This window comes from Meriones unguiculatus, chromosome 3 (assembly GCF_030254825.1).
Source record: "Meriones unguiculatus strain TT.TT164.6M chromosome 3, Bangor_MerUng_6.1, whole genome shotgun sequence".
Lineage (NCBI taxonomy): Eukaryota > Metazoa > Chordata > Mammalia > Rodentia > Muridae > Meriones > Meriones unguiculatus.
Genome location: NC_083351.1, coordinates 49,836,123 through 49,859,699, shown reverse-complemented (window position 1 = coordinate 49,859,699; position 23,577 = coordinate 49,836,123). Strand labels below are relative to the sequence as shown.

General features: G+C 41.7%; 2 protein-coding genes across 7 annotated transcripts in view; one reads left to right on the top strand and one right to left on the bottom strand.

The window, feature by feature from the left end:
• Fkbp9 (FKBP prolyl isomerase 9) overlaps nucleotides 1-21,177 on the top strand; it is a 44,766-nt gene extending 23,589 nt beyond the window's left edge. The window contains exons 6-10 of the mRNA XM_021657879.2: nucleotides 5,459-5,604; nucleotides 11,278-11,464; nucleotides 14,818-14,963; nucleotides 16,720-16,883; nucleotides 19,772-21,177. Coding sequence (XP_021513554.1) covers nucleotides 5,459-5,604; nucleotides 11,278-11,464; nucleotides 14,818-14,963; nucleotides 16,720-16,883; nucleotides 19,772-19,948 — 820 coding nt within the window. The 3' untranslated portion in view covers nucleotides 19,949-21,177. The remainder of the gene's footprint in view (nucleotides 1-5,458; nucleotides 5,605-11,277; nucleotides 11,465-14,817; nucleotides 14,964-16,719; nucleotides 16,884-19,771) is intronic.
• A 1,447-nt stretch (nucleotides 21,178-22,624) lies between these two features.
• The window catches only part of Nt5c3a (5'-nucleotidase, cytosolic IIIA), a 46,731-nt gene continuing 45,778 nt past the window's right edge, over nucleotides 22,625-23,577 (bottom strand). For all 6 annotated transcript variants that reach the window (XM_021657872.2, XM_060379954.1, XM_021657874.2 and 3 more), the window contains one exon: nucleotides 22,625-23,291. In XM_021657872.2, the coding sequence (XP_021513547.1) occupies nucleotides 23,190-23,291 (102 nt within the window). In that variant the 3' untranslated portion in view covers nucleotides 22,625-23,189. The remainder of the gene's footprint in view (nucleotides 23,292-23,577) is intronic.

The window sequence follows — 23,577 nt, the reverse complement described above, 5'->3', positions numbered from 1 at the left end:
TTATTCTCCATGATGGTTCAGCTAAGGTATTGGAAGTGCTGTGTAGATGTTGAGGGCAGCCAGCGGGAGGAGACTGCTGGATGCATTCAGCTCCCTTCTGAGTGCATGCTGCAGATGCTAATTACTCTCCATCAGCAATTACACAGATGGCTTCAGAGCAAAATGCACGTGGAAGCTGTGGCATGCCTTGTTTATTCAGATGGCATGTTAGTTTTGAAAGCACTCCTTTAGCTTCTGTAAACAAGTAGTGACAGACCCTCCGTGTCTCTGAGGTAATGAGCTTTCAATTTGTTCATGCAGCCAAAGCAGCAAAGAAGGATTTTTTTCTGTTGTATTATTTTTACTGGGATAACTCATTTTTCTTATTCTTAAAAATCTCTTCTACATTTTTTTAAATTAAAATTTTCTTATGAAAAAAATAGTAGTCACATAGTTCAGAATAGAACTAGGTCATAAACTAAGATATTCAGTATCTGTCTATTTGCCTCATTTGCCCTGTTCTTTAGAGTTAACTATTTTAATTAATTAATTAGTTAATTTAGATGTTTATAATTTAACTTATGTGTATGTGAGTATATTGCCTTCATTTATGTATGTGCACCTCACATGTTCCTGGTGCCCACAGAGGACACAAGAGGGCATTGGATCTCTTGCAACTGCAAGCCACCCTGTGGGTGCTGGAAACTGAACGTGGTCCTCCACAAGAGCAACAAGTTCTTTTAACTGCTGAGCCATCTCTCTAGCCCCAATGTACCCATTTTTATATGTAGAGGAATTTTAAAGTTAGAACATGGCTACTCTGGCAAGAGATCACATCCAAAGACCTTGTAGGTCTGTGTGATCTGGCTGTAAAACAAACGTGCCCTTAATCCAGGAGACAGAGGTGAGCAGATCTGATGTCAAGGCCAGCCAGGTTTCAGGTAAAGAAAAGCTTAGGTCCAAGTGTGGTGAATGCCTTTAATCCCAACAATGAAGGTAAAGTTAGTTTGTAGAAGGAAGCACCCATATTTGAAAGTGATGTTTAATTGAGTGGCAGAAAAAGTAACGAATTAGAGAAAGATTTGACAAAAGAGGATATATCTCCCTCTCACAAGTAGAGAGAAGAAAGGGAAGCTACTTTAGAGGCAATGCAGAGGGAGAGGAGGCAGTTTTTTTATTTTTTATTTTTATTTTTATTGTTTTAAACCAGGATAGTAATAGACAGACAAGTTGCAGAGAGAGAGAGAAAGAGAGGAGAGTGAGAGAACATAGGCGCAAACAGAATGAACCAGAGAATGAGAAGAAGCCAAAAGATTAGAAAAGATTGCTAGAATTAGTTTGAAGCCAAGCAAAGCAATTCAGAGGCTGAGAGAGAAGCCAGATTGAGTAAGTCAGCTGGGAGAGGAGTTTGAACCAGAACAGCTGAGTTGAACCAGGTAGCCAGAGCTCTGTAAAAACAAGAAAAGGTAAAGCTTATTCAGCAGTAAGTCTGAGAGGTTTAAAAACATTCTAGGCCTAGGTTAAACTGTTACAGAGGTTAGAAGCTTTCATGAGTTAGCAGACAGAGGCAGTAAGAGCCTCTGAGACAATTGAAGCAGGCAAATAAAAGTTCCTTTTAAATTTATAAGTTTCTCTCTTACTCCTCTTTTGCCTCTTCTCTTCCTCTTCTTTCCCCCTCTTCCTTTCTCCTCCTCTTCCATTTATTTCCCCCTCCTCTTTATCCTTTTTTTCCTCTTTATCGTTTTTAAAGTTTGTAGCTAAAGATACAATGCAAGCCATAAAAAATTTAATTTGAGATGGGGTATTTCTGTGTAGCTCAGACTAGTCTTAAACTCTTGAACTCAAGGTGGTCTTTCTGCCTCAGTCATCCAAATATTAGGGTTACAAGTGCACACCTTGGATGCGGCTTTAATAGGTTTTATATATCCAATGTGTATGTGCATGTGTGTGTGTGTTTTAATATAAATATAAGCAGATGCTAATGTTGTCTTAGTTTCTTCCCTATTTTTGGTTTATAGTATATAGGCTATGGTATGTCTCTGTGTATATGTATGTATATAACATGCCATAAAATATTACATACTTTATATCTAATTCTGTTCCTTGATAAAATTTTTTTCCATATCGGTGCATCGAGAGAACTTACTTAGTTTTTACGTCTGTGTAGTTTTCCCAGTGGGCAGGTGTAATGTGCTTATGTAATCACCCTTCTATTGCATTTGACTTATCTTTATACTTTTTTGTTAGAAAAAAATGTCTCAATGCATGTTTGTTATTTGTTTTAGTAATTAATAAATAGCTGTTGGGCTATAAAATATTTATTATTAGCCCTAAGATTATCATAGTGTTATTATTTAATCCGCTATCACAAGTAATAAGACACAGACACCTGTTAGATTTATAATTGCCTTATTTGCCTTGGGCCAGGCAGATATTTTTCTTACACTGTCTCAATATTCTCACCATCCATCTCCCAGCCTCATCTGGTCTACCTTCTATATATAATCCCATGGTATTGTTTGTATTCTCCATCTGGACCTTTTTTACGACATTATTCGAGTTTTTTCTCTCGTCCCACATGATTTCTTCTCCAGGTACCCTCCTTCTTCCTCTCCTCCTGTCTTTCTGTTTCCCATGATTTTCTCCGAAGCCTGGGATCCCTAGACACTCCTACCCCATTCTGCCCTGCCCAGGTAGGTCTTAGGCAGGTTTACACAAAAAAGGATGTGTATATCCAACAGGCAGTAACCAGACCTGCAGGGCAAGAAATTAGACCAACCTCCAACAGTTTTTACTTTTTACATTTCACCTTGCCTTTATTCCTAATTGGAATTAGATTTCTTTGTGGTTTTTTTTTTTTTTTGTTTGTTTTTTTGTTTTTTTTTTTTTTTTTTGCTTTTTATGACAGCGTTTCTCTGTGTAGCCTTGGCTGTCCTGGACTCACTTTCCAGACCAGGCTGTCCTCAAACTCAGAGAGATGTACCTGCCTCTGCCTCCTGAGTGCTGGGATTACAATCATGGGCCATCTTGACCAACAGAATTACATTTCTAATTAAAGACCATTTCAGTCTGATAGAGTGACAATGTGCCTGTGTTCCCAGCTACTTAGGAGGCTAAGGCAGAGGGATTACTTGTGCTCAGGTGTTAGAGGCTAGCCTGGACAACATAGGGATGGTGCTGTCAAAGGAAGGGAGGAAGAAGGGGAGGGAAGGAAGTAAAGAGGTGCAGAGATCATTTTCTGTACACTAGATTTCTGCCCTCGTGATGGAACTATTGCTTTCGCAGGTTCTGAATAGTTTTCCACTTGAGTACAGTGGGATCTTACCCATCCTAACCAATGTAATGTTCTGTTGTATAGATTTTGTTCTAAACTTATGAAATCAATCCTTTTTTGGTGCTACTTATGGCTTTCCTAGGGTTTGACATTTAAGAAGAGTTACAGTAATTGTTTTTGTACCTAAGTCTTCAAGTACATGATTGTTTCTAAGAAGACTCTTTGGATCAAAGGTTACATGTATGTGTAATTTTAATGTATTCTTAATCAAAATGGAATTATATAGCTTTCCTCTTTCTACCCTCTCATATATGTTTGGAGCTTCTGATATACACTCTCTGGGTACCATATGGAAGGCAGAGCCACGCCTCGTTGTCTGTGTCTTCAACCCTACCACCACTTGGAAGACTGAGGCAGGAGGATTGTCTAAAGTTTTGGTGCTAGACTGGTTTCAAAAGACAAAACAAAAGAACAAATTAAATTCAAGGGAAAAATTGTCCCTAAAGTTTTAATCTGAAGTTCTCTGATAGTTATTTGGATATTTATATGGGTATTTAATTGGAAATCTCTTACTATGTTTTGCCTATTTTTATAATGATGGTATTGTAATTTGTCCTTTTCTTATTGATTTGAAGAAATGAATCCTTTTGTGGTTGATTTTCATGAAATAATTTTTCTCTGTTTGCATTTTATTTTTTTAATATATTCAGTACTTTGGCTGTAATATGGCATGGGAAAGTCCTCTGGTCTTGCCTCATTGACATTCCAGGTGTAACCTACCTCTGGGTAGCATGCCTCCTTGATTTGGGAAAATTTTCTGCTATGATTTTACTGAAAATGTTTTCTATGCCTTCAACATGCCTAGATTTGGTTTTTAAATTATGTTCCATAGATCTTGAATATTCTATTCATACTGTGTTACTTAATCTATCTTTGATGTTGTCTGAATATTCTAATTCCTCTACCTTGGCTTCAAGCTCCGATATTCTGCCCTCCTCTTGGTACAGTCTGCTGGTGAGTCTCTCCAACTTATATCACAAACTGAAATTTTCATTTCCAGTATTGCAGTATCACATTTATGTGATGTATGTATCTGTATTTATGTTCATATTATGTACACATGAGTGCCTGTATCTGCAGAGGCCACATCCCCACAGAGCTGGCAGTACAGGAAGGTTTGGGCTGTTGGTCTGAGTGTTGGGAACTGAACTGAGGTCTTCCCTCTTAACCGCTGAACCACCTCTCTGCCTCGTCAGTGTTTCTCTTTATTAAGTTCCACTTTTGTATGCTGTATTGACTTCCTTATTTCGTTCATTTATTTATGTTCTCTCTTCATTTGTGAGTTTGTGTTCTGTTTGATTTTCTTGAATATAATTATTCTTTTGAATTTTTTGCCTGAGATTTCTTCTAATTCATTTTCTATGTCGGCCATCGTTTGGAATTAGTAAGTTTTGGTAGAATCAGGTTGATTTTGTTTTACATGGTCCTTATGTTTTTACACTGGCATTTGTGCATCTGGATTTTTTGTTGTTGTTGTTGTTTGTTTGTTTTGTTTTGTTTTGTTTCACTTTCACCTAAGTTTTTCAGTGAAGTGTCTGCAGTGCTTAAGAGCTACTGGGCTTCAATAGCTTGAGACGTTACTTTTCTCTACTAGAATGGAGCTGCAGGCACCAGAGTCAGTCCCAGTACTTGTGGAGAGTAGAATGTTATATTCCAAAACAATTACTGTGAAAGGGAAGGCCCACTATGAAATTACATGGTAAAGAAAACCCAATCATCGTCTAAACATTAGTTATTTTAGGAGGTAGGAAACATGGCTAGTACTTTCTATACTGTTGTAGTATTGGGTTGATAAAGATAGAGGAGGGAAATGCAAATATGTAAATACCAGGGGCAGACAGGGAACTGGGCAGGAGATGAGGCAACTCCCGTCAGTTCCACTGTGTGCAGCTGCTTTCCACACCCCCATTCCTCTTATTATATGACCATACAGATAGCAAGTACAGTACATTGTTTCTGTAGATGCTCACGTGTTCTCCGTTCCAGGAGAGCATATTCTTGGGCTGTGTCCTCAGAGTCTGTGGTTTAGCTCTTCTTGGGCATGGAGTTGCCTGTGGCCCTTTGGCATTGAGATTCTGAGTAATTTCCACAGCTGCTGTGGGTGTCCCTTATGAATGACCTCATCTTTTCCTGCTTCTTTCTCAGCTACTCACGGAACCACACCTTTGACACGTACATTGGGCAGGGCTATGTGATTCCTGGGATGGATGAAGGCTTACTTGGTGTTTGCATTGGAGAGAGGAGGAGGATTGTGATCCCTCCTCACCTGGGCTACGGAGAAGAAGGAAGAGGTGTGTATTAATCTGCCCTCCTCACTAACTGGCTGCTTCCTTATTGCTCAGGTCAGCACTTCTAGAGTTGAAACAAGGAAGCCAAACCCAGAATAAGACTCTTATCTCTGGGGAGGGGCATGGGAGAAGATGAGGGAAGGAGGATGGGATTGGAAGGGGTTGGGGAGTGGACTACAGTTGGGATACAAAGTGAATAAACTCTAAATAATAAAAAAAATAAAATGAAAAAAAGACTCTTATCTCACTGATAGCTTGCATTTCTAGAGCTGTTTGGTTGCAACTGCTTCCATACCCATTTTCCTTTTCTTCCTAAAAAATGTAAAATCTATACCAGCATTGAAAGAATTGTGCAGTGAATTGCTTTGTTTCATCAATTGTTAACATTTTACTAATGTATATGTATATATTATGATACATATTTCTTTTTATTTTATGTGTATGGGTGTTTTACCTGCATGTTTGTAAGTGTACTATGTGTGTGCTGTGTCTGCGGAGGCCAGGAGTGGACACTGGCCCTGCTGGAACTGGAGTTACAGACAGTTGTGAGCTGCCATGGAGCTGCCATGTAGGTGCCAGTATTCCTAACTAACAAGCCATCTTTCCAGCTCCTACATTTCCTATATTTTAATTGACTTTTATTTCTTTATTTGTTTTAAATTAAGTGGTTGAAAGTAAGTGTAACTCCACCCTCCTTTGTTTTTTATTTGAATACCAAGAAATTACCCCATTTAACAGTATAATTCAGCGACGTTAGTAAATGTGATGAGTTTTGTAGTAGTTATCTTAATTCTCCAAACATTTTTTATCACTGTAAGAGCAAACTTCCTTTAAAAAGTTGTAGAAATAGCTGAGTGCGGTGGCACAGGCCTGCAGCCCCAGCACTCTGGAGATGGAAGCAGGAGAATTGAGAATTCAAGGTTGTTTTTGGCTAAAAAATTTAAGGTTAACCTGAGTTAAATGGGATCTTGTTCCAAAACCAAACCAAAACAAAGCAAAAACAAACAAACAGACAAACAAAACAAAACCAGACAAAGTAGTTGCAAATAATATGCTAGCTTTAGAAGTAAAAAAGAAATTAAACAGATAAAAATAATACCTCCATATCTCCCCAAATCATATTATGAGTAGTTAATGCTATTGTTATAGGCATAGTAGATTAAAAATTCCATGAAACTGTGAATATTTCTTTATTAAAAGGGTATTTGCTGGTGTGATTAAGGACCTTGAAGCAGGGATAGTGTTTTAGATGCTCCAAATGGCTTTGAAATGTTTTGAGGGTGTTTGAGGGAGGCAGGATGTCAGCTGGGGGAGAAGGTGGCTAGCTTGAATCCTTCCTTGAGGAAGGAACCATGGTCACTGAGGTCACCTTTGGGCAGGGGAAAAAAAAGAAGCTCTCTCTCCTGCAGCCTCCGAAAGGAGCAAACCCCTGCCAGTGCCTTGAAATCATGCCTCTGACTTCCAGAAATGTGTATGCTTGCTTGTCCTCTTTCCCTATTTCTTTCTGTCCCCTCCCCTTTCTCCTGTATCTTCCCCTTCCTTTCCTGCCTCTCTTCTCTCTCCCTTTTTCTTACAGTGTGCCATAGAACGTGGGGCCCTTTGTTTTCTAGACAAGTGCTTTACTATTGGGCTTCATCTGTTAGCCCAGGTATTTTTTTTTGGGGGGGGAGGGTTTCAAGTCTCCAAATTTACGGTACATTTGTATTCAAGTGGTAGATATTTCTGTACATTTGTGAATATGTGTAAGTTAAAAGAAATGTTTGCACTAAGTATGGGGTATGTGCCTATGTCCATGGCTCTAGGGAGGTAGAGACAGGTGAATTGAAAGTTCAGGTCCAGCCTGAGCTACATAGCTAGGCCCTTTCTCAAAGATGGAGAGGAGGAATAAAGAAATGTCTACCTATATTAATTTATACTGAAAAGGAGATTATGTTCTCATCACGCTGTGCTGTAATTCCCTCTTCACCCAGTTTTCTGTGAACAATTTTATGTCAACAGGTATATTTTGGTTGTAAGACTAGCCTTTAAGAGCCAAGCCATCTCTCCAGGCCATCAATGGATAGTTTTAATAGCTACATAGCATTTATATACAAAACTGTTTTTTTACTATTGTTTTTTTCTCTTCCATTATTTTTTGCTGACTTGCTTAGATTTCCTTAGGCAAAGCTAATACAGTTTTTATCATGGTTTTATATTCTTTTTGCAGCTGGAATTCTGGCTGATTTCATTGATTGAATGTGCTCACTTTGTTAAACCTCTTCCGGTTTTTATTTATATATAATATGAATCATGGGAATTTTCTCCAGAGGTTGCTTCACGCAGGATCCAAGACACTTAGAAACTAGAGGGTACAATTGAGAAGTATTTTCCTCTCTGACTTAAACTTCTGATTTTCTGGGCCATAAAAGATCATAGCGTAAGAAATATGAGCTGGACCCAGGTGTGGTAATCCATGCTATAACCTCAGTACTTAGGAGGTGGAGGCTTAGGAGTTTAAGGTCATCTTCAGTGCTTTGATGAGACACCTTGACCACAGCAACTTGGAGAAAATGAGTTTATTTGGGGCTTACAGTTTCAGAGGGTTGGAGTCCACTATGGCAGAGTGAAGGCATGGCAGTGAAAGGGCATGAAGCCATAAACAGTTAAGAGCTTAGATCTGCAAGTAGGAGGCAGGAAGAGATAACTAGGAATAGCATAGGAAACCTCAAAGCCTGCCTCTAGTGACAACCTCCTTGAACTCCTAATTCTTCTCAGTCAGTTTCACCCACTGGGGACCAAGCTTTCAAACCATGACATTCAACTGAGTAGTGACTTCTAGGCCAACTTGGGCTACATGAGACCTTGTTTCAAAAAAGAAAGGAGGGAGAAACACATTTATAGGGAGAGAGAAAATAGGAGGAGAAAGAGGAAAAGAAAAGAAGAGAAAAAAGATGGAGGATACCACCAAGTGGTAAACTGCTTGCTTAACATATATGAGGCCTTGGGTTCAATCCTAAGTAATGAAATGAGTGAATGAGTGAATGATGAATAAATGGATAAATAAAAATCTAAAATAGGCCTTGTTCATGTCCTGTTCAGTGTTTTGATGGTACTCTTTTATACTGTGCCAGGTCAACCACACTCGAGTGGATAGTTTCTGAGTATTCTTATTTCATTATGACTTGAAGAATTGCACCTATCATAAACACACACACACACACAGATGAAAGCCATTCGCTTAAAGTATTACTTCCTTTTGGCTGCCCATCAAGTATGAGACTGATCTTTGCACAGAATTAAATGTGATTTTGGGAAACGGCCAAAGAATCATAAATGTTATGAGTAAGACTGCTGCATCCTGAATCACAGGTTATGATGGGGGAGGGTGCCTTGAAGTGTAAAACCCAGGTGTTCTTGGGTAGTTACAGCATCAGTGCTCTGGATTAGCACTCAGGGACTTTTCGGGGAGGGTTCTGTGGGTGTTCCCTGGAGCACTGGCCTACAAACACTGTTCAGCACACTGGAGTGCTGAGCACTAACAAAGCCTTTTTTTTTTTTTTAAAAAAAAAAGATTTACTTATCTCTTATTTATACAGTATCCTGCCTGTGTATGTGCTCGCATGCCAGAAGAAGGCACCAGATCACATTATAGATGGTTGTGAGCCACCATGTGGTTGCTGGGAATTGAACTCAGGACCATTTTGGAAGAATAGCCCGTGCTCTTAACCTCCGAGCCATCTCTTCAGCCATAACAAGATCCTTTGTAAGATCTGTGGTGCTCATAGTCTCTGCCAACAGTTTGTTTTGTTGTAGCTGTTTTACTTCTAGGACTAGTAAAAGGACTTCTGTAAACGTTCTGGGCCTTTCTGCCATCCACCATGTTCTGTGAGGACAGCCCTGGAATTAGGATGCTTTATGTGCATTTGCAGCTCTGAAGTGCAGCTTTCTTGTTAGAGAAGTGAGCTTCCCTGTGGTTTGCTGTTCCTCCAGACTCTTTTTAAGTACTTTTCAGGGAAAAGTAGGGTGAGGAAAATAGTTGTTATTTTACCCACTTTTATGTGGGATTGTATGCATGTGTTGTAGATGTGTGCACATAGATGTTTGTGCATATGTGTCTAAGTGGGTGTATACATGTATTTCTGTGTATGTGTGCATGCACATAGATGTTTGTGCATGGTGTACATTGTGTGGAGGCCTGAGGTTGACATTAGTTGTCTTTTCTTGGTTGCACTTCCTTGTATTTTTTTCAGACAGAGTTTTTCTAAGCCTGAAGTTCATTGATTTGCCTAGCTGAGCAGCCAGTGAACTTCAGGCTGAGATTGCAGGTATGCACTCTGTGCCGAGTTTTACATGTTCTGAGGATCTGAATTCAACTTATCACAGCTATGTGGCAGGCATTTTGCTGACTGAGCCATCTCCTGACCCCCTCTGGGACTTCTTGTTTGAAAACTGGAAATAGTTGTGGACAGTGTTGAAGTTTAAGTAGAGGCAAGAGTTATGTGTACCTAAGAAGTCCTGGTCAAGGTGTGGTTCTGCCTACGACTGTCTTGGCTGCAGCCTCTCCCAAAAGGTGATTTACTTATCATTATTAACTTCATCAGTAGCTGATGAGGACACAGCAGGGACTCTGGTCCTGAAAAGCCACCTTGTTTAGACGGCTCATTCAGGGACCCTTTATATATGAGGTGATCATAGACTGGCGGCCGCCTCACCAGTGGAGGTTTGTAGTCTAAGGAAAAATGAGCACATAGGGATCCTGACTGTAACTGGAGTGTCATCACCAAGCCAAGAGATAAAGATCTGAAGAACAAAGGACTCTTCATGTTGTTATCCCTGGCAAGGTCGCTGCCTAGAGGCCTTCTGGCCAGTGACCAAACTACTTTGCCTAACTATTGTGAAAAACAAGGGCTGAGTAAAGCTGAAATAGGGATCTGGTTGGAGGTTGATGTCAGTGCTCGGCTTCAATTTTGTTCTGTTTTAAAAAGATTTATTTATTTTATGTTTCTGAGAATTTGCTTGCATGCATATATGTGTGTGTTCCATATGTTGAAAAGCCCATGAAGACCAGAAAAGAGCATCGGATCCCCAGGATCTGGAGTTACAGACGGATGTGAGCCTCTGTGTCAGTGTTGGGAATTGAACCCAGTTCAATATGTGTATGGAATATGCCCATCCTGTGTAGAACAAGTTGGATGTATTGTAGATAGTTTCTGACTCTAGTAGGCTAATATAAGTGGGGTGTATGGTGCAGTTTGTTTGTTTTGAAATTTATGGTTGTTTGCTTTTTTTGAATGGTAAGTTGGACACTGATCTATTACCATTCTACAGTTCAATTTCCATGCTGCCTCTCCTGGTGGGAGAGAGAAAGCCTTTATTTTCATAAGCTTGAGTTTTCTGGTCTGTGTTTCACTTAGCCATGCCTTTTTTCCATGCTTAGTAATTGGGGGCAGTGGGTTTGTCTTGGGTTTAAATTCAAATTGTACTCATATTTGGTTTCATGACTTCCATCGACAGTGCATCAGTTTCCCCAAATACAAAATGAGATTAGATTACTCTGACATTCCTTTTCAGCTTCATTTTCCTAGTGCCTTTGGGTTTCCTAACTGGGTCCCTGTGGTCCTTACAAGGACATACCTGCTGGTACTGAGGAGGCACATTAGTGGGCTTGTGCATTGATTCCCTGTGTCTCTTCTTTAGGGAATATTCCTGGTTCAGCTGTGCTGGTATTTGACATCCATGTGATTGACTTTCACAACCCTTCGGACTCCATCAGCATCACTTCCCACTACAAGCCTCCTGATTGTTCGGTGCTGAGCAAGAAGGGGGATTACCTCAAATACCACTACAATGCCTCACTCCTGGATGGGACTCTGCTGGACTCCACGTAAGGGTAACTGGGAACTAGATGTGGAGAGAGCCTTTGATCATCGTCCTCTCTTTCTCAGATGCTGGGATTTGTTTGATCTAACCTTTCTTAATGTACAGTGCAAGCTTTCTCAGTGCTCAGTGCCTTATTCTGAGAGTTTCCTACTAAAGATCTTCCCCACTCTAGACTGTTTCTTACCTGGTGGAACTCTCTTTCTCAAGGTCAGGCCTATGTTTAATAACTAAACCCTTGGAGCCAGATGTGGTGACATACACCTGTAATTTCAGTGCTTGAGAAGTTGCAAAAGGTGGTAGAAAGTGACAGGCAAATACAGGAACATAGTGCAACCGTAAGTAAGAGCCAGTGTCAGAGTCTGGTACACAGGGCTTTCTTTGTCCTTTCCAGTTTCAGCATCTGTGTGCTTACTGGGGTCCCTGCACAGTGGCACAGGCTGAAGACTGTTTGCCCTGTCTGCTAGGAAACTCTTGTTTTCACTTTCACATCCTTTCTGTTTTCACAAACATTCCTGAATTCCCGGGAGGAATCACGGCTCCTGCCTCTTCAGTCTCCTAATACTTTTGTATTTTTAATCCCTGGGCTTTAAGTTATTTTTGTGTCTGCTATGATTTGAATACTTTAGGGACACCTGCTTTGCTTATTCATATTTTTTTGTTTGCCCAGAGTATCTGTAGCACAAAGGGATAATTTTTCTAAAATTTAGTTGATGGAAATAAAACCTGAAAAATCATAAAATAATGTAGGAACAACTTTGCTTCCTGCGACTCAGAATCTCAAGTGTGTCTGGAAATCAAGCCAGTGTTCTCTGGGAAAGAGTCATTTTCAGACCTTATGTTTCTGTATAAGAGCATCCACGTTAGTGCTGAGCCTGATTTAGATCTGAGTCCAGAGTTGGAATGCAGAAAGGGCTTTGTTCATATAAGTAAGAGCTGCTGTTTGTTCTGGGCATGGAGTTGCCTCTCTTTTCACCTGTCACTCTGCCTTCTAGCTCCAAGATTCTGGTTTTGGGCTCTGAGGTCCTGCATGCTGTGACACATTTAGTGTTATTTCATGAAATCCAAAATTCACTTTGTTAGAAATACTATTTTATACATCTCGAAGAACACCCAAGTGTTGCCAGGAAACAATGGTGCCCTGTCAGTCATAATCACACAAATGTTAGAATGTAGAGGGGAAAAAAAGAACACATTTTAGAATTGATGAAATAGATCCTTGACTTCAGTGGCCCTGGGCTAGGAGACAAAGGAATTCCTTCTCATTAGTATAGGACATGCTTTTGTGGGCCAGAGGTCAGACTTCCTGTCTAATGGAATCATCATATTCTTATGGACCGGGAGCCACAGGATTCAGGGAGCCTTCTTTTTAAGAGAAAGTCTACTCTGTGCCTTGAGAGTTATTTGTGTTACGTGCAAGAGCAATGGCCACATATACTTGATTGTCTGTTGTAAGATTCCAAATAAAGGAATTATGGAAGTATCTACCTTCCTGTTGCCACCTCAACCTACATGGGTACAATAAACATAGGCAGTTGACTGGTGTGGGTACGTGTTATCAAGGCAAGGGTTAGCTGCTTGTCTTAGGGTTTCTATTGTTGTGATGAAACCATGACCAAAGCAACTTGGCGAGGAAAGGGCTTATTTGGCTTATACTTCCATATGACTGTTCATCATTAAAGGAAGTCTGGACAGGAACCTGGATGCAGGAGCTGATGTAGAGGCCATTTGAGGAGGATCCTGCCATTGTTTAGGCAGGGAAGTGCACCATAAAGGCATGGGAATGAAACTTTGGTTCAGGTTGACTTCATTAACCTGGGTCAAGACTTTGGGAGTCTTGATAGCAGGTGGTTTATTTGCAACATATTTAAACACAGTATAGTTGGGAAAATTTTTTCCTGGTGTAATACAATCTCTGGTGCACAAGGAAGTGCAATTATATAGAAACTTGATTCAGGGTACATGTCATTTCTTCCAAGAAGCTAGGTTCTAGGGGTAGGCTACCTGTATTAGCTTATGGTTCTAGGGAAGGCTCTGGCCTGGTCTCAGTCATACAGATAGTATAGGGGTCAGTTGGGCTTTTAGCCACCTCTAGCCCTGGTTGTGGAAGCTTGGGGGAACCTCTGGCTTTAAGGGTCATTAAATTACTAGTCATCTCTGGTCTTGGTTGTAGGAGTTTGATATGGCCTGGGCCAACAGATAACACAGATCACCAGGCTATTAATCACTTCTAGTTCCCAGCTTTCTGGAAAAAGAGGTTATGCATCCTTCCTTTGAAAGAACAATCCCAGGTGCTTAACATTCCTGGGTTCCCTGGAGATCTGTAGGTGTAAGCACCTTAGCCTTAGGAAGGAGGGAAGGAAGTGGTTGTCCTGGGTTGTGGAGTCTGGGAGGCCTTGGGGAACTGTAACCCTAAGGAGACATCTGTTTCCTGTCACCACCTGGTGTTGGGTACCAAGGGACAGAATGATACTTCTTCCTTGGGAATAAAGAACATAGTACCTATTGTTTGCCTTTTGGGAAGTGGTTGGAGTGCTATGGGTTTTGAAATAGTAGGTTGATCTTTAGTCATGGCAGAGGCTATGGGGCAAGCATTTTTCCCCAGGTCCCTAGGATCTCTGAACTTTGTGATTAATTTACTTCTCAGTATGACCTTCACACACTTTTCTTTGCTTTCCACCTTTCTACTATGTCAAACATATTTATTATTCACTATTATTATCTCTATGTCATAGACAAAGAAGCCAAAGTTACATTTCCCAGGTCAGATGAAGCAGCGGTACCAGGATTCTTTGAGTGTCCTTAACAGCTGGGCCACCTCCCTAGCACCAGAACCAGGATTCTAACTCAGGCCTTGGATCTAGAATCCTGAGCCATATGCTTACCTGCCATGCTAGTGCTTTGGAGTTTGAGGCCATCCTGGACTACAAAATGATTTCATTCAGGGCTATGTAGTGTTTATAAACATATCAGTAATAAATATAATAAAAGCGAGCTCCTAACTACATGATATATATTATACCCTCATAAAATACCTTTCTACAAAGAAGTCCTTGGAGCCATTGGAGAGTCAGTTGTCACCAGGAGTATGTTCATGTAGCTCACTGCTCCCACTTCATTTTGTGCTCCCACTTCATTTCCCAGCATGCTCCTGCCTGTGGAATGGCCTTTTTGTCTTGATTTTTAATGCTTTTGTTGGTTTAGAAGAGGGCAGACTGGCTGTTTTCAGAATGTGTCCTGCTGTGGGTCTGTCTGACATTGCTTTAGAACCGTACACCTTGAGTAGAAGACCCTCTACCCCCAAGGATAGGACGCATTTCCTGCAGCCACTGATAGGAATGAATTTCTTCTCTCTTTCAGATGGAATCTAGGCAAAACTTACAACATTGTGTTGGGATCTGGACAAGTTGTACTGGGGATGGACATGGGTCTGAGAGAGATGTGTGTGGGAGAGAAGCGGACGGTCATCATCCCGCCCCACCTGGGCTATGGAGAGGCTGGTGTGGGTGAGTGGTTGTGTTCAAGAGTGCTGGGAAAGTCACCATCTGAACTTGGGGTTGTATGGAAAGTCACAGTATGCTTCTTCCATGTTGATACTGAAGGGTTTGTGGGTTCTTAGGAAAACTAAGTTTGGAGCATTTTTATTTTAAGACCCTGTGAATTTTATTGACCCATTTTGCTGTCCCTGACTGCCTTGAGAAAGAGCAAGAAAATACACCACTGGGCTGCAGGTTCATCTGGCCAGGCCCTCTAGGGCTTTAGGGTGGTTTGGAGTTTGGCTGCCTGCTTCTTCGGAGCTGTTTCCTGGGCTAGGTAGGTGCTGCAGTTCATTGCTGCTCACTGCTCTGAAGCTGTAAGTCAAAGAAGATGATGTACGGCAGAGATGCTTTTAGTTCTGAGGAAGCCAGTCTCTGGGTCCGTATAGTGGTTGTGTCTTGCTGTATTATTTTGTGATTCCAGAACACTCCTTGATGGTGTTTTCACACTGCTGATAGCCAAAGTGATTGGCATGCTGGGTTGACTTTCTCTTTTAAAAAACTTTAAAAAAATGTCACATACTGTCTGCTCTCATTTATCCCAGAAGAAGTGCTCTAAACCATAGGTGTGTATCCGTTAAGACTTTTCTTATGACATATAATTATACTATATACTACATGTAAAATATAATTTATTGGAAAAGCTTGTGTTTGGCATTCATGAGGGCCTGGTTTTAATTTCCAGCACCAAAAGTCAAAAATATAGATTATATTTTACCATTTAATGCATAATGTACATATTCATATACTTAGGGTACTTCTCTTGAGTCTGATTCTGTATACTGACCTTGAATTCGATGTACTTTTCAGGCATTATTATTGTCCTTAAAGTTCAGCTGTTAAATTTATCCTAAAATTCTGTAATTGGGGTTGGCAGACATGTCAGTAATAGCGAGCTTGCTGAAAATGTGTGAGGCCCTTGTTTGATCTCCCGACACCTCAAAAGGAAAAAAAAAGGTTCTATTGTCTCTACCATTGGCTTTTTTTTTTTTTTTTTTTAACTAAAAAAACCTAGCAGTGAATACTTCTTTTCTGTGGTTGTTACTGTTTTGACACAACATTTTCCTGTGTATCCCAGGCTGGCCTCAAACTTGTAGTCTTCTTGCCTCAGTCTCCCAAGTGCCAGGATTATAGACATGGGACAACATACCTGGCCTAAGAATTGCATTCTATCCTTCATTTTGTGATCCACATAAGCACACAATTGATTTATTTATGTGTATTTATTTATTTATGTATGTGTGTGTGTTTTCCACATGTGCGTGCACACAGTTATATACCAAATTGCTATGATGTATGTGTGGCGGTCAGAGGCCAAATTGTGGAGTAAGTTTTCTCCTACCATATGGTTCCTGGAAATCTTAATCAGGACCTCAGGCTTGGTGGGAAACACCTTTTTGCTGAGCCATTTTGTCTGCCCATGCCAACTAAACTCAGGCTATTTTGCCAGCCTCTGCATTTAATTTGCATGTAAACTGAGACCCAGGTTTCAAGAGAAAACAGCCATCTTTGCTGTATGGGATATTCAGGGATCTAGTTTATTTTATTCCTTAGGGGGGAAAAAAGTTATTCATCCTCCTCTGAGCTGATGGTATACCTCCATGAAGACACTAGTGCTACCAGTAGCTTCCTTGGGCATGGCAGCTGGAGACTGGGGAGGGCAGCACAGATGGGTGGTGCTAACCCCTGTCCTATGTTTAACGCCATGTTCTACTCTTTGGACTAGATGGAGAGGTACCCGGCAGTGCTGTCCTCGTGTTCGACATTGAACTGCTGGAGCTTGTGTCCGGCCTCCCGGAGGGGTACATGTTCATATGGAATGGCGAAGTGTCTCCCAACCTCTTCGAAGAAATCGACAGGGATGGCAATGGGGAAGTCACCCTGGAGGAGGTAAATGGCCTTTGTAGGAGGGTGAGAAGTTGTGTTCAGGCCTTCTGAGGGCAGGGAGTCCATTCAGAGTGTCAAGGACAGAACTGTCCATGCAGATCCTTTGTGATGGTGGTAGCTAGCACATGTGTTTTACACAAATCCTGACTTGAAGGAATGGAGTTCCTGAGAGGTGAAGGGGATGTCTAAGACCCAGATCTGGATTCAGTTGCCAGTCCCTGGGTACATGATGCTGCCCTGCCTGAACACAGCTTCTCCAGCTCTACCCTCACAACAGCCACGTGAACAGCATCCTTATGTTTTAGAAGCACCTGCAGAGAGTAGGTGCCCAAGCTCTCAGCTTCCCAGTGTTTGAGCCAGAGCCACAGCTTCTGAGCAGCCATCTTTTGTGCTGTCACAGTGTATGGAGTCAGAGCTCATGGGTGACTCCCCTCTTCTTAGCCAAGCATTCTCCAGTCTTACCCCTTTGTCTTTTATGCCATCAGCTTATCCAGGACTTGGAACATTCCTTTTAGTAGCACACATTTTTTTTTTTTTTCCATTTTTCTTTGTGTTTGAGGCATAGTCTCAGTGGGTTGCCAAGGCTGCCCTTCAGCTTGTGATCTTGTTGCCTCACCCACGTGTTGGGGTGATAGACATGTCCCATCGTGCCTAGTATAGGTATTTTATATTGCTGATAGTTTTTCCAGTGCTTTCATTTCTTGGCTTCTTCTTCTTCTTCTTTTTTTTTTTTTCTTTTTTCTTTTTTGGTTTTTTGAACAGGGTTTCTGTGTGTAGCCTTGGCTGTCCTGGACTCGCTTTGTAGACCAGGCTGTCCTTGAACTAAGAGTTCTGCCTGCCTCTGCCTCCCAGAGTGATGGGACTACAGGTATGTGCCATTGTGCCTGGCCTCTTTGCTTCTTTTAGAGCAAAACCCCAAGAGAATTATCTGTTCTACTTGCCTTTTATCTTCTGCTCCCACTTTTTATTTATGTGTGTGTTTTTTAGTGTATTCTTTTTTTTATTTGTTCATTTGTTTTGAGCTGAGGTTTTGCTTTGTACCTGAGGCTGGACGTGAACTCATGGTCTGCCTGCCTTAGCCTCCTGAGTGCTGGAAATACAAGTATGCATCATTGTGCCTGGCTGTATTTTGCTTTTGTGAGATGGGTTCTTTCTCTCTTGCCCAGGCTAGCCCTGAATTCTTGAGTTCAAACCATCTTCCTTTTAAGTAGCTGGGATTTCAGTTTTCCTCTGTGATCAGCTTTCCATTCTGTATTTTATGTGTATGGATTTTTTTTTTTTGCCTTTGTTATGTCTGCACCACATGCATGCAGGCCTGGAAGAGGGTGTCAGATCCCCTGGGACTGGGGATGTTGCAGATGGGCATAAGCACCTTGTGGCTGCTGGAAGTCAAACCCAGATCCTCTGAAAGAGTAACTAGTGCTTTCTCACTGAGCCATCTTTCCTGCTCTTATCTACCCTTTTTTTAAAAGCCACTCTTGTCAAGCTTTGTTTCTCTATGCTGCTGACCCTGGTCCTGTGTCTTCAGCACATGCTGCTGTGCATCACTGCAGGACTCTCTTTGTTCCCATAATGCTTGTCTGTTGCCAGTTCCTTCTCAGACCTTTTCTCTGCTGTATTTTGAGAAGGTCTCAGGCTAGACCTTGGACTATTTCTTATTCTCTCTAACTTCCTCCTGTCCTGGTGTTAACAAGTTCCTTGGCTTTACTGTTGACCGTAAGTCTTCAGATTTGCACCTTTAACCCAGACTTATATCCCCAATTTGTATTCATATATCCAACTACCTGCTTTACCTCTTCATTTATTGAACCTCAATCCTTGTCCTAGCCTTATCCTAAGGCTGTCTTTCCCTGAGCTTCCCCATGGCAGTCAGTCATAGCTCCTTCCTTCTCAGAACCTGCAGTAGCCCATCTTCAAGTCTCCCTATGGTTGTCAGGGCCCTCATCATCTGCTTGCTGCCATCTCCTCACCAGCGACTCTTTCTTTGCTTGTGTGGTGCAGTGCACATGTTCTGAGAGCCCACGAGGCAGGCTTATGCTCTCTGAACCAACAGCTCTCTATTTTTAGAATAGACTCAGACAAGTGTTTGGCTCATTTCCCGACTTCCTTCAAGTCTTTCTTTGCACAAGTCTCCCTGGCCTCAGAGGTTCTACTCTGACCACCAAATTTAACGTTTCACTCTCCCTACTTAACCTTATCTTGCTTTCTCCCTCCTCCTCTTTTAGTGGAACATTCCACTTTGTAACTTAAATAAAATTTACTTATATTCATGTGCAATGCCAATATCACAAAGGCAGTTTTGTTTACGATGTGTCCCATGAATTTAGAACGTTTGGCATATGGTAGATGCTGGTAGGTTTTTATTGTGAGTGAATGACTGTGTGGATGCAACACCTTTTTGGAGGTGTCAGCCTCAAGTTGGAAGCTAAAGCTGATCTGGTGGCTGAAGTATATTAGATACCTGGATCCCAAGGACTCTTGAGGTCCTTGAGTGGCGGGATTTAAAAATGTTTAAATATCATTTTGTTTTTAAAATTGTATGTGTGTAGGTGTGTGTGTGTGAATATGTGCATATTCATAACAGCACCTAAGGAATCCAGAAGACAGTATCAGATTACCTGGGGCTGGAGGTACAAGTGGTTGTCAACTATCCAGCACTGAGTCCTGGTAATTAAATGTCCTTAACTGCTGATCCATCTCTCCAGTCCCTAGTCCAGGGATTTTCACGTGCATCTCAGGAAAGAATCCCAGGTCATATAGTTCTCAAGAACAACTTGGTTTGAAGTACAGACTCATTTTTCAGTTTACTCACTCTCACACCACAGTATTTCAGGCTTAGTTCTGTATTCTCAGCGCTACCATTTCTCACAGTTGTCCTGTCCCCTTTCCAGTTCTCAGAGTACATCCATGCCCAAGTGGCAACAGGCAAAGGGAAGCTGGCTCCTGGCTTTAATGCTGAAATGATTGTGAAGAATATGTTCACCAACCAGGACCGGAATGGAGATGGGAAGGTCACGGTGGAGGAATTTAAACTCAAAGATCAGGAAGCCAAACATGATGAACTGTAAGCCTTAACACGAATCAGTTTGTGCCAAGGAGCGCATGAGACCAAGTGAGCTGTCATGGCAGAGCATCCTGTCATGGTGTGAAGGCTTCTAGGAAGGTATGAAATTAGCCAGTAGCAGGTGGGCCATGCAGTACCTGGTGCATACACTGGGGTGGGTTGATGTCTGTGGTGAGAGCTTGGGTGGATTTCCAGTGACAGTAAATAGAATCTGTGCAGAGCACCTTGGCATGGGACAGTCTGCACCGCCAACCTGGATTTATGAGTCTTCTGTAAGGTTATGTCACTAAAGGAAAATTATTTTGTAGGAGACATAGCTGTCTTGAAGGAAACAGAGGTTCCCAGGGTGTTTACCTAAAGAGATTGAATATTTTACTTTTTTTTTTTTTTTAATCTTGGTGTCTTTAAGAAATGTTTACCATGCAGGCAGTAAGTTAAAGAGCACACATGCTCCAGCAAGATTTCCTGACAGCAGCCATTGCTCTTCTCAGTGTTCCACACAGCTAGGCCCTTTGTGCCAGCCATCTCCTGTCATGCTTCTTTCAGTTCACTTCCTGCACTGGCAGCCCTCTGGTTGGTAGTATTACTTGAAGGTTAACAGGAGGCTCCTAGACAGGAAAAAACCCAGACCAAATGGAAGCTGCCTTAGCCCACGAGTAGAGGATCTGACCTGCGTTTTCTAAGGAGGGTTATCTGCTTGCCTCTGCCCTATCTTTGGGACACTATCCTATGGGGCCCTCTCTCTCTCCACTTTGCATTCCTTTGTTTAAGTAGATGCATGTAGGGCTTCTGTCTGGGCCTGGAAGTTAAGGTGAAATTAGTTGGAGCAGAGCTGTCAGGGTCTCACTGGTCAGCCAACAGAAAATTTTACTGTGACTGAAATGGATTTGTTATCCCAACAAATGAAGGTGACATTTTCTGCCATTTATTCATGTCTTGGAGGGCAGTTTGGGGTCACCTGCTATAGAAAAGCAATAGCATTATTCAGCCTAGCCCATTCCCAAACCATGTAGTAGCCATGTTCCTGCCTTCTGTTCTCTGCCCCCAAGTAGTATTGTCACTTGCCCTGAAGTAATCAAGGGTTTTCCTTTTGAAATGGCTTCCCCCCCACAAATTTAAACTGTTTTGTACTGATGTTGCCCTGAGATAGATCACGTGAATGCTGTGCACTCATGCAATGGAATTAATGTTGGAAACCTGACTTTTTTTCCTGATATAAAATGTTGAGTCATATCATCTGGCTTGTGGTGTTTTATTTGAAGGTGGAGAGGATCTTACAAGAATGCACTGGGCAGTCAGTTCCCTTGAGAAAAACTCAGCAGAACATGGAATTTATTACTGGGTACTGAATGGCGCACGGGGACGTCCAGGGGTGGTGGTGTGTGTACCCGCAGGAAACACACTAGATGAGCTAATGGAAAGGACTATTTGCAGGTGTGGGCAGGGCTCAGGGGCGCAGAAAGTGCTGAGATAACTGTGAAGATAGGGTTGCTTAGCAATGGCTGGAAGCTGCCACTCCTGGGCCTGCAGGTTAAGGTGGAATTAGCTGGAGTAGAACTGCCTGAATGTGTGTGTTGAGGCATATAGCTGTCCACAGAGCACTGGCTGGCACTGCAGCCTAGTGAAGAATGAGAGACGCCATCTCCTCTCACCCTCCTGTCTCCTGCCTACCACTGGCTCCCATCAGGTGAGCCCCAACCTAAGACAGAGGGAAAGGACCTTGGGGACTGGGTTTCTCCAAGCCTGGTCTCATGGAATATGCAATTTGTGAAGGGTGAAGTTTGGGGAGATGACTCAGTTGGCAAAGTTCTTGCCAGGAAAGCATGAAACCCTGAGTTTGATTCCCACAACCCACATGAAAAAGCTGGATGTGGTGCTGAGTGCTTATAATCCCTGTGCTGAGGAGGTGAAGCAGAACATCCTGGGTTACAGAGTAGCTACTACCAGGTTAGTGAGGTCACAGAGCAACATAGCAAGAGCTCTCTAACCTGTCAGAGACAGACAGACACACACACACATACACACACAGAGAGAGGTGAGTTTATTAGTTGGCCTCCCTGCAGGACTGTAACCCCAAGTACTCACTGGCTCTTTTGCTAGCCACTACTTCACTATCTTACTACTTTTCTACTTCTAGGACCAAGTATTTATGTTGAAGTCCCACCCCTAGGCTTTCCAAAGGAACTGGAGTCTTTGTTTAGAAAGAGAGTGCAGGCAATTCCACTTGACAATAGGAAACTTTTATCTTTTATGAAAATTGGCATTTAATACTCCATCCTTAAATTAATATTTTAATTAGCCACAGAATTATTGCTTGTAACCTAGCACTTGGGCATTGATGAGAGACTCTGGGTTAGTATTCATCACTGCATAAGCTGTGTGTAGTGGCACACACCTGTCATCCCAGCCCTCAGCCCATGAGACACTGGAAACCAGCCTAGGCTAGAAACTCATACATGTATCATAGAATGAAGAAAGAAACGAAGAAAAAGAAATCATGGCAGTGCTCAACAAATACTTGCTCAATAGACAGGTTTTGCTTTTGTTCCTAGGTCTCATGTAGCCCAAGCTGGTGTGACTTAGACTGACCTTAAACTCATTCTCCTGCCCCCTTTTCTCAAGTTCTTAAATTACAGGAATATGCTGCCATGACAGGCTGAATATGATCTTGACAACAGAATTTTAAAAAAGTTTTCCATTTCAGGTTTATTTTCAGTGTTTCACACAGAGTATTTGTAATGTTAGTGATGTAGACACCAACAGCTTTTCAGATACAAAGTGCTGGACTTTCTGGCAAATATTTTTTTCAGACAAAATAACCAAATAAAACACAATTTCAGGAGGTGGTGTTATCATACTCCACCCAAATTACAAAGCTAGCAGTGGTTAAAATCATAAATACTATCCCCCTAGAGAATGGCCTCTGAACTTCCACACACTCATTTGGAAAAATGCCCCAGAAAGTACAGAACACCAAACTACAAAATTCACTTTGGAAAAGGGAGTTATTTTTCCAATTCTGGTCTTAAGATCGTTTTTAATTGCTTAAAAAAAAAATCTGATGAGTATAGTGATGGAGACTGGAAAAAAGGGCTGCAGTTTATAGGTTCAACACATCTGAAGATCCCTCAGTTAGGGAAAGGGACAATGCCAAGAGCAAGGATGTGTTTCAATAAGAGTCCTTCCTCAAGGTGGACAGTGCTTTTTTCAGTTGCACCCGTGGGAGAAGGCTCACAACGGCGTGTTTATAATGTCTTCTGTAAAATAGAGTTGACGACCTCCAGGGATTCTTCTTGTACTAAAACAATGTCGTAAGAGTCCATGTATTTCTCTAAAAGCTCGTCTACCTAATCAACAGAATAGCAGAAATAAAATTAGCATGCAGAAGGCAAATAATTTCACTTTAACCTCATGATGCTAGATTTGTAGAATATAAATTTCATTTCATAAAAGTGTTGAAATATAAACATACTGTCAATTCTTTGTGAAGAATAATTTCTGATGAAGACATTCATTCACAGCGTCTTGCTGTGCAAGCTTAGCTTTCAACTCTGAGTCTTCTTGTGGCAACCTCCTGATGGCTGGGATGACAGGCATGCTTCATCATGGCTAGCTTACTCTCACACTCATGGA